The sequence below is a fragment of the Zootoca vivipara genome, chromosome 15 (genome assembly GCF_965207765.1).
Source record: "Zootoca vivipara chromosome 15, rZooViv2.hap1.1, whole genome shotgun sequence".
Lineage (NCBI taxonomy): Eukaryota > Metazoa > Chordata > Lepidosauria > Squamata > Lacertidae > Zootoca > Zootoca vivipara.
In genome coordinates this window covers 6,483,996-6,494,792 of record NC_142598.1, presented here as the reverse complement: position 1 = coordinate 6,494,792, position 10,797 = coordinate 6,483,996, and the positions used below count along the sequence as shown (strand labels likewise).

Sequence of the window (10,797 nt, the reverse complement as noted above, 5' to 3'; positions counted from 1 at the left end):
ATTTTTTCCTTGCCACAACCCTGTGAGGTAGAAAAAAAATAAAAAATCCAGTAGCACCTTGGAGACTAACTGCTAAGAGATGGGCTGTGTACACCATGCATTTTAAACACATTCCCCCCCCCAAAAAAAAATCATGGGAACTTAAATTTCCTTTTCATGCAGCTATAATTCTTGCATTGCAAAAAAAGTGATGGCCAGTTGTCTGTGGGAAAGTATCTCCCAACACAACCACTTATAACCCATTGAGGAATCCCTGATAAGCTTCCAAGGAAGGCCCCAGGCTTCTTCACAATTCAGTCTTGAGAACCACTGATAAAGATGCAGCCATCAGTTTCACAGGCAAATGGCCACTGTTTGGGGGTGGTGGTAATTCCCGTGATTTGAGATGTTTACCCTTTTTGAGTTGTACCCCCTTTTTTATTTATAAAAGGCAAATAAGTAGAGGCATAAACATTGTGTTGAGAAAAAGAGATGGATGTTTTTCTGCCTCTAGAATCTGGGGTCATTTACACAAAGTTAAATGGTAATGTGTTCATAGAGTTGGAAAGGGTGCAGAGGGTCATCTAGTCCAACCCCCTCTTGTGAAAGAAAGGACTTCACTCATTTAGATTTAAATCCCTATGTGAGTGACGGAAAGAGCTAGAGTACTACTTGTGGGTTTCCTGGGCCCACCTTTAGAATACTGGGCATTTCGCCAGATTTAGCAGTCAGGCCTTTACATGTAACCTTTGCATTTTGTAAATGTTGCATAATGGTTAGTGTAGGACAGGCATGTCCAACAGGTAGATCCTGATCTACCAGTAGATCCCTGGACGTCTGCGGTAGATCACTGGTAGATCACTTGCTCCCCCCAAAGAAGCTGAACAACTGTGGCTGCCCTAAAAAAGCTCAACATCTTTGCCCTGCACCCCTAAAATGACCTGAACCACAAAAAACAGGGCTTTCCTTCCTAAAAAAAAGCTCAATCGCTTTCTTCCCTAAAGAAGCTCTTTTACAAATTTTATGTGAACCCCCCCCAAAACAGGGCTTTCCTTCTTAAAAAAAAGCTCCACAAGTTTGACCTGAACCCCCAAAAGGGGGTAGATCACTGCCACTTTTAAAACTCTTGAGTAGATTGCAGTCTCTTGGAACAGTTACAGGTAGGTAGCAGTGTTGGTCTGAGTTGAAGCAAAATAAAAAAATTCCTTCAGTAGCACCTTAAAGACCAACTAAGTTTATATTTTGGTATGAGCTTTCGTGTGCATGCACACTTCTTCAGATACACTAGAAACAGAAGACTCTTGGAAGTTGGCCACCCCTGGTGTAGGAGACTATGGTCTGGGTGAGCAGGGTTTAAATCCCAACTCAGCCATGAAGCTCACAGGGTGTAGTGCTTTCTTCCAGAAAAATAGCTGAGTGCATACCCTTCAGGGGAAAGCACTGGCTGGGTGACCTTGGGCCAGCCAATCACTTAACCTACCTTACAGGGTTGTTGTGAGCAAAGAATGTAGAGAACCATGTCCAGCACCTAGTTTCTCCGAAGATAAAGCTGGTAAGGTAAAGGTAAAGGGACCCCTGACCATTAGGTCCAGTCGTGACCGACTCTGAGGTTGCGCACTCATCTCGCATTATTGGCCGAGGGAGCCGGCGTATAACTTCCAGGTCATGTGGCCAGCATGACAAAGCTGCTTCTGGCAAACCAGAGCAGCACACGGAAACGCCGTTTACCTTCCCGCTGTAGCGGTTCCTATTTATCTACTTGCATTTTGACGTGCTTTCGAACTGCTAGGTTGGCAGGAGCTGGGACCGAGCAACGGGAGCTCACAGGGATTCGAACTGCCGACCTTCTGATCAGCAAGCCCTAGGCTCAGTGGTTTAACCACAGCGCCACCTGGGTCCCCAGATAAAGCTGGTACAGTACTGTATATAAATTCAATAACAGGGCAGAATGGGGTGTACTAGGGCCTTTTCCACAGTGGCTCCCCGTTTGTGGAATGCTCTCCCCAGGGAGGTTCAGCTTGCGCCTTCATAATATACCTTTAGGTGCTAGGCAAAAAACGGTTCCTGTTTAACCAGGTCTTTGGCTAAGTGACATCCTATCCCCTTTCAAAAATGTGATGTGGAAGGGGGCTTATTTGTTCCTGTACTTTTATTAAGTATTTTGTGTTTTTTATATTGTACTTTTATGCGGCAAACCATCCTGAGTTCTATGGGTATAAAGGTAAAGGGGCCCCTGACCATCAGGTCCAGTCGTGTCCGACTCTGGGGTTGCGGCGCTCATCTTGCTCTATAGGCCGAGGGAGCCGGCGTTTGTCCGCAGACAGCTTCCGGGTCATGTGGCCAGCATGACAAAGCTGCTTCTGGCAAACCAGAGCAGCGCACAGAAACACCGTTTACCTTCCCACCTGAGCGGTCCCTATTTATCTACTTGCACTTTGATGTGCTTTCGAACTGCTAGGTGGGCAAGAGCTGGGACCAAGCTCACCCCGTCACAGGGATTCGAACCGCCAACCTTCTGATCAGCAAGCCCTAGGCTCAGTGGTTTAACCACAGCGCCACCTGGGTCCCTTTCTATGGGTATAGTGCCATACAAATTTAATTAATAAAATAAACAAACAACTTGACCTTGCAGGAATCTTGTTTGCCATTACTGACCTTTAAACTGAGGAAGCCCCGATAAGGTCCTGAGGGACCTCTTCGAATACAGTTTGAAAACTGAGGCAACATAGATCCCAACACGTCCTCTCACATGAACTGCAATACACAGTACCTCAAATCACAAAGTCTGAAGAAATATTTTTATAGCGCAAGATGTGGTTCTCATTGTCCAAGTTACAATCTCTCTCCCCACTGTAGGGCCCAGCTGAGAGCTTTAAAAGAGTTTATATTCATGCAGCCCTACGGCAGTAGTCCCAAGGCACAGGCCACACACCCGGCGCCCAGCCCTCTTCCACAGCCTTCTTTCTGTCCTCCTCGTTATTTTCTCACAGAATACATCCTTTCAACCAGGCAGACAAATCAAGGCCTTCGCAATTTTCCCTCCAACCCATCCTGAGTGAGAGAAAGAAAGGGAATCTCATTAAAGAGAAATTCATGAATAAACTAAAAAAAGTATGGAATGTAAATTTATAGGATAGCTTCTGCTGTACAAGCCCTAAAGAAACAGACAGGAAGAGCATAACCCGCGCTTGGAAGAAACTCATTCGAATTAACTAATGCACTGAATAAATTCAAAAACACCTTTGAATCACACCTGAGCGTAGTTCCTATAATTTCCAGGTGAGCTAAATGGTGGAAATCAGGACAATATTTAATTCAATTCAATCTGTGTTCGGTTGTGGCCATTGCATTTACCATTTTTAGCTAGCTGAAAAGTGATGCTGCAGCAGACCCTACAAGTGTCCCTATTTTCCAGGGACATCCCTGATTTAGAGAAGCCATCCCGTTTGTGATTTGATCCCCAAATACCCTACATTTTCTTTAAAAAGATAAAGGACCCCTGACAGTTAAGTCCAGTAGCGAACTACTCGGGTTGCAGCACTCATCTCGCTTTACTGGCCGAGGGAGCCGGTGTTTGTCCGCAGACAGTTTTTCCGAGTCATGTGGCCAGCATGACTAAGCCGCTTCTGGCGAAACCAGAGCAGTGCACGGAAATGCCGTTTACCTTTCCGCCAGAGCGGTACCTATTTATTTACTTGCACTTTGATGTGCTTTTGAACTGCTAGGTTGGCAGGAGCTGGGATTGAACAACGGGGGCTCACCCCATCACGGGTATTCGAACCGCCGACCTTCTGATCGGCAAACCCTAGGCTCAGTGGTTTACACCACAGCCCCACCCGTGTCCCTACTACTTTTCCTTAGGATGTCCCTATTTTCATCGGAGAAATGTTGGAGGGTATGCTGCAGCTTAAGATTAAAGATCATGATTGTTGGAAAGAAGAAATGAAACAAGTGTTCACATTACACTGGAGATGGTGGGGTTTCTTAGTCTTAAGCAGATTTTATACTTTAGCAAATTAAAATTCTGAAGGGTGGGGGTGGGAATGCTGAGAACCACGGAAATGAATTGTGAACTGAGCTGTGAACTGAACTGGAACAGAATTAGTTGCTTTCTGGAGGGGTGAACTGGAACAAAGTCCTTTTTGGCCAACTATGGCCGACTATCGCCCAGTCTCAAATCTTCCATTCCTGGGCAAGGTGATTGAGCGAGTGGTTGCCGAACAACTCAAGGCACGCCTGGAAGAAGCGGACCAATTGGATCCCTTCCAGTCGGGATTCAGGCCTCATCATGGGACTGAAACTGCCCTGGTCGCACTGGTTGATGATCTCTGGCGGGCTAGGGACAAAGGTGAGAGCTGTTTCCTAGTCCTGCTGGATCTCTCAGCGGCTTTTGACACCATCAACCATAACATCCTTCTGGACCGTCTAGAGGGCTTGGGAGCTGGGGGCACTGTCATACAGTGATTCCGCTCCTTCCCCCTGGGCCGTGTTCAGAAAGTGGTGGTGGGGGATGAGTGTTCAGACCCCTGGGCTCTCACTTGTGGGGTGCCTCAGGGTTCTGTCCTCGCCCCCATGCTTTTTAACATCTACATGCAGCCGCTGGGAGAGATCATCAGTGGGTTTGGGCTGGGTGTTCATCAGTATGCGGATGATACCCAGCTCTACCTCTCCTTCAGATCAGAACCAGTGAAGGTCCCGTGTGAGTGTCTGGAGGCGGTTGGAGGATGGATGGCGGTTAACAGATTGAGATTGAATCCTGACAAGACAGAAGTACTGTTTGTGGGGGACAGGAGGCAGGCAGGTGTGGAGGACTCCCTGGTCCTGAATGGGGTAACTGTGCCCCTGAAGGGAAACCTTTAATGTTTGATGGATTTCTGTATTTTAATGTTTTGTTGGAAGCCTAGTCCTGACTAGGTATAAATAAATAAATAAATAAATAAATAATAGGTATTTATTTAAATATATTATTATTATTATTATTAAAATGAACTTTCCAAGCCCTGAGCATAAATCAGTCTTCACCAACCGGATGATTTGGACTACAACTGCGTCGTATGCCTGTCCCAGATGGGGCTCATGGGAACTGGAATCCAATACATCTGGATGGCACCAGACTGGCAAGGGCCAGCATAAGCAGACAACTAGCTTCTGCACAGCCTCAGAGACATGATGGTCCACTGGTTACACGGAAAATGGAATCTGAATGGACAAGGGATCTATAATGTCAGGCTTACAATATGATTCTTCTACGGGCCGTAGCTCCATGGTAGAGCATCTGGTTTGCTTTGCAGAAGGTCCCGGGTTCAATCCCCAGGAGCATCTCCAGGTAAGGGCTGGGAGAGACCACCTGAAACCTTGGACAGCCACTGCCAGTCAGTCTAGGCACAATTGAGACATACTGATCTGACTCAGTATGGCAGCTTCTATCTCCTATGAGCCGGTGATAAACTCCTTAGACTGGGGTAGCTGGCGGGGGTCTGATAGGGGTCAGAGTCCACCACTGTGGGCAGTCAGTGTGGTGTAATAGTCAGGGTACCTGACTAGGATGTGGGAGACCAGGGTTCAAATCTCTACTCAGCCATGAAGTTCACTGGGTGATGAGAGTCAGCCCTATAGCATCTGTAGGGCCCCAGCTTCCTTACCGCTGAACTGTGGGGCTGTTATTGCATTTGTTCAATCAATGAACACATCTGATCTGCTGAGGTTACCATAAATAAGATTTTGTAAGAACAGGCCCAATCACTCTCGATCCGCTAACATTGAGATCTGAATTTTGTGGACTTTGAAATCTCTCTGTTATTTAAAAGTGTACCAGACTTAATGAGGGATTTTTATTTGGGCATTTTGTGGCTTTGCAAGGCAATTGTTCATTACTATTTTTAAAATTATCCTGTGCATCAGATCCTTGTATGAGCTTGTGGTTTCTTAAGTGCTATGTATTATATTTTAAAAAGAATGATCCAATTCTGCACTATATATACTTTGATAATAATTTCTGTTGCTTGATTTCTTTGGATTTTTTTCAACATTGGTTTGCCATCCTTCTTAAGAGACAAGATCCTTCTGATGGCTGGTTGTCCAGAGGATGGGGACTAACAGTAAGGCTGAATATCACCGCAGTGTATTGCTAACAAATTTTCCTGTTTTGCTTAACATGCAGCAGAAGTGCAGGACCTAGTGGTGTGGTGGTCACCAGATTCTACCCCACTACCCCCGAGAGATCCCCTTACCATGCTCCTAGGCCTCTCGGTCCTTGTGCTATCCTCATGGCACAGACGATGTCATCCTTGATGTCACTGGTCAGCAGATCTGTGGGGACAGAGGAAAAGAAGGTATGAGGGGCTGAGGCAATACCCTAGACTGTTGCAGAGGTGACCCATGAGTTACAACATCCCCCCTGAGCCTCTCTCCATCCAGCTCCTTAGCCTGCATCTTGTGCCTTCCTATTGGAAAGATAATATCTCTCTCTGTAGACCAGCACATCCCCCTAGTACAGAAACCCCCCAAAATGTCTGCCAGGGGACATAAACATGCCATGAGATAGACAGCCCTCCATAATTTGCTGGGTTACAAGTCCCAACATCCCTGGCATGTTGTACTCCAACAACATCCAAAGGTCCATGGGTTCCCCATTCCTTCTATAAGAGGACGGCAGGGAATCAAAGTCTTGTTTGCCTGTTGCTTCTCTGCATGATACCCAGGTCTGGCTTGGCCAGCTTCTGATGAAGCAGGCTTGGGGCACAGGTAATTCTACCTTGTTGCCACATGTCTGGGGCTGGATCTTTCAATCGCAGCACCTTGGAGGAGGCTGCCAGTGTCTCTCTCTCCCTAGGTCCCTGTGCTTGCCCTCTTTCAATCAGAAGCTGTGTGTGTCCAAGATCAGTGGCTCATGCAGAAATGCAGGATGCAAGCTCCCCTGAGTGGACTTTAGGTAAAGGTAAAGAGATCCCGGACCGTTAGGTCCAGTCGCAGACAACTCTGGGGTTGCGGCGCTCATCTCGCTTTACTGGCCGAGGAAGCCGGTGTACAGCTTCCAGATCATGTGGCCAGCATGACTAAGCCGCTTCTGGCGAACCAGAGCAGCACATGGAACCGCCGTTTACCTTCCCGATATAGCGGTTCCTATTTATCTACTTGCATTTTGATGTGCTTTCGAACTGCTAGGTTGGCAGGAGTAGGGACCAAGCAATGGGAGCTCACCCCGTCACAGGGATTCGAACCGCTGACCTTCTGATTGGCAAGCCCTAGGCTCAGTGGTTTAGACCACAGCGCCACCCGGATCCCATTAAAAGCAAAGGCGGCAGCAGATGCTGTAGTCTAGTCCCTGCAGGAAACACTGCTGCAACCTGGTCCCATATGGCTGCTGAGCAGCGCCCTCTAATGCCAGGATGTAGAACTGAAGCCAACCCACTTCAGAGCTCACCGCTGCAGTGCATTTTACAGAAGTTCGGCTGAAACTGTTTGTAGTCTTCACACCAAAGGTGGCTGTTGATCTGGAAGATGCCATTGCTGGTGCTGCCGTCAGCTTCGTGGTCCACAATTGCCGTGTCAAAGTGGCTCTCATAGAAGGCCAAGCAGACCCCTATAAGGTGGAGAGGGAGAAGGATCCAGGAATTCTGCGCCAAGATTAACACAAATTCTGCTCCAGGAAATGCTGGGGTTTGGGTCACCTGTATAAATTATGCAAATTGAGCATATTTACATATAGGTCCTTGTTTTGCATAATTTATTTGCTTCTGTCAGTCATGGGGGAGGGACAAGGAGCTAGGCGGGGCACACATGCTTCATAGTGATTCATGCAGCAAGGTGGCTCGGTTATTGCAATGTGCTCCATGCAAAGGCTACGCTTGGGCCTGGCCTGCAGGCTGCCGCTGGTGCAAAAGGCTGCAGATGCTAGACCAGGCATCCCCAAACTGCAGCCCTCCAGATGTTTTGGACTACAACTCCCATGATCCCTAGCTAACAGGACCAGTGGTCGGGGAAGATGGGAATTGTAGTCCAAAACATCTGGAGGGCCAAAGTTTGGGAATGCCTGTGCTAGACTGTTGACAGGAACAGAGCACATAACTCAAGTCTTTGAAAGCTTGCACTGGCTGCCCACACCTGGGCCAGGCTCAAGGTGTTTGTCTTAATTTACAAGGCTCTTAACTGTTCAGTTTCTGTTAATTGGTTAATTGGTTCTCATGGGAAACTTAGATTCTTGCTTCACACAATTAACTCAAGGCAGTGTCAATTTACTCTTGGCAGAAAGCCAAGGTCTGCCTGACCTGGAAACTACTCTCTCTGATTGGTTAACGACCAGCACTGAACTCTGTTATCTAGGAATGCTAGCACAGTTGGTTTTTGTTAGGTGTTAGGAGTAGAAGTGCTGTGTATATGGTTGGAGAGAGAGGAAGAGTAAGGATTTATTTTGCTTTGCTTTGTATGCAGAAACTCTGCTGCTTTTATTTTCTTTTAATAAATCCTGTAAATAGTTATTCTGCGTCTAGCCGACTAGTCATTTCCACCTCAACTAGCTTCTGCGCTGTGCAGGAAAACTCTGCTACGTTTGGGCTAAAGCCACTAGAGCTATGCCTGACACTTCAAAATTCTAAGATTAACAACATGGGCCCATGATACCTCAGAAACAGCTTGAATCTTTATATCCTGCCCAAGCCTTGAGGTTTCCAGGGGAGACACTGGTAGCGGTCTCCCCACCCCATCCCCCAGCTAAGATGCACAGCTTAAATTTCCCAGGCAGAGTCCACTCAGCATTTTGGGCCCAATTTTATGGAACCGCTTTCCAGATGAGGTCAGGCAGCCCCCTCCCTTTTGAACTTCCAGATCCTGTTGAAAATTGCTACGCCACCAGTCATTTTAACTGAATTCTGATTGTATAATTTAAACCAATGTTCATTTTCACTGTCTTCAGTTTCCCGTACACCGCCTAGGGACAGATGACTGCAATTAAGCAGTGGATAAATTGTCATAATATATACGGTAAATAATAAATAACTAATTGCACATTTCCAAGTCGTTCTCTTCACAGTCATGAGGGCTAGAAGTACGCCATTTTCTTTTTGGGATTAAAGCTCACACATTCTCAACACTACATTTCATGTGACTTTTTTTTTTACAGCACTTGCACATGCTTGTAGATAGAACAGAGCTTTCCAAACTGTGTGTCACGACACATTAGTGTGTTGTCTGCAGTGTGTAGGTCTGTTGCGTGAACGCTCCCTGCACTCCTCCTGGGACTGGAAAGGGGTTAGTTTAACCCAGGCATCCGCAAACTGCGGCCCTTCAGATGTTTTGGCATACAACTCCCATGATCCCTAGCTAACAGAACCAGTGGTCGGGGAAGATGGGAATTGTAGTCCAAAACATCTGGAGGACTGAAGTTTGGGGATGCCTGGTAACCACCGGTTCGCTAGTAAAACTGAATTACTGTGTCGCGAAATGACGCATGTCTAAGAAATGTGCCACCAACAAGAAAAGTTTGGAAAGCTCTGCTGTAGAATATGCAGCCCTGATTATTACCACCACCCCACCCCAATACCCAGGTCCTGAACAGGAGGGCCAGGGGATCCTGCTCCCCATACATGAGGGCTGACCTCAGTTCAGGTGAGAGGGACAGAGGGAAGAGATGGAGAGGAGCACTCACAGTCAGCTAGACTGTATCCACGGTAACCTTCCAAGCCAGACACCTTCAATAAGTGGGCCAGCTCACAGCGTCCGAAGATCTTTCCCCCAACTCTGGATGTAAAGCACATGAGGAGAGGCAGCAGCAAAAGAAGCTTCTTCCCTAAAAAAAGTGTTGGGAAGGACATGATCCCTGGGGAACGACAGGTGGGGCATGGGACTCCAAGGCAGCCTGTGGAGAAAGAGAAAAACACCATGAGGCCTCTCTTGTGGTGAAAGGGTTCAGTTAGCAAGCAACTAGGGCACTGTGATTTGTCCATACTTTTGAGGAATGGGGAGAAAGCTCAGCACTTATTCCTGGTGTGTGAACTATTGGAAAATAATATATATGATAAGAATAATATTGGAGAAAACTGGGTATTGAAACTTGCTTAACCTAAATCATATACTGTATCCCAGTTTTACAGCGGCCCTTTAAAGTACGCTTCATGCAGAGTATACGCAGTCAGAAGTTGACCTGGCTAAGAAAACACCACCAAGAGCGTATGGAATTATCTCCCTTATATGAAACCGCTTACTAGCTGCACACTTGTAAAAGTATGCAGATGAAACGGTTGGGTTTCTTTAACTGAAAAACAAACTGAATCTAAAGAGACTTTAAACTAAAGATAAATGCTTTCTCTCTTAGCAATGTTATCTACCCACTTTCCAAACCTCCCACAAAATTCCCACAAAACTACCCAAGAATTAACAGCAAACTAGCATTATAACTAAGCAACTCTCATACTAAGATTCAACTGGGAATCTCTTAAACTGAGAACAACTGAGAGTGTGATCTACTTAGAGATGAATCAAACTGAAAGATCTAACTAAGAGATGCAGAAGGCTTTCTGGCAGAGCCTTATATACAAAAGGCACCTGTTTCTCTTAAACAGACAGTATTTACATTAGACCGGCTCTAAAGTACATGAACATCACCAGACCTCATTCAGACCGTCCAATACTTGAGCCCTCAGACAAAATAATTCATCAGCTCACACTTCTGGAAGTGAATATTTAAAACTTTTTGGATGCCGAAGACTACATGTATGATTATGTTTATATCTGATCCTTCCTCTTTGCATGGGGAACTGTGGTCCTCCAGATACAACTGGACTCCAACTCCCATCAGCTCTAGCCAGTATCGAGGACAATGGG

At 46.4% G+C, this 10,797-nt stretch overlaps 1 protein-coding gene across 1 annotated transcript; it reads right to left on the bottom strand.

Annotated features, from left to right (window-relative positions):
• Window positions 1–2,963: 2,963 nt before the first annotated feature.
• LOC118089136 (sperm acrosome membrane-associated protein 3-like) lies at window positions 2,964–9,788 on the bottom strand. The gene is made up of 4 exons (XM_035123553.3): window positions 9,623–9,788; window positions 7,403–7,561; window positions 6,210–6,288; window positions 2,964–3,030 (listed from the first exon to the last, which is right to left on the bottom strand). Exons 1-4 carry the CDS (start codon window positions 9,786–9,788, stop codon window positions 2,964–2,966), a joined length of 471 nt encoding a protein of 156 aa, XP_034979444.2.
• Between the last annotated feature and the right edge of the window lie 1,009 nt (window positions 9,789–10,797).

Bases quoted from the DNA above. Each gene is read 5' to 3' on its own strand.
- LOC118089136 (XM_035123553.3), bottom strand. From the start codon at position 9,788: ATGTCCTTCCCAACACTTTTTTTAGGGAAGAAGCTTCTTTTGCTGCTG. The intron at 7,562-9,622 runs GTGAGTGCTCCT...TCCACCTTATAG, and splicing joins TGGATACAGTCTAGCTGACT to GGGTCTGCTTGGCCTTCTAT. The intron at 3,031-6,209 runs GTAAGGGGATCT...TCTCTCACTCAG, and splicing joins CCGAGAGGCCTAGGAGCATG to GATGGGTTGGAGGGAAAATT.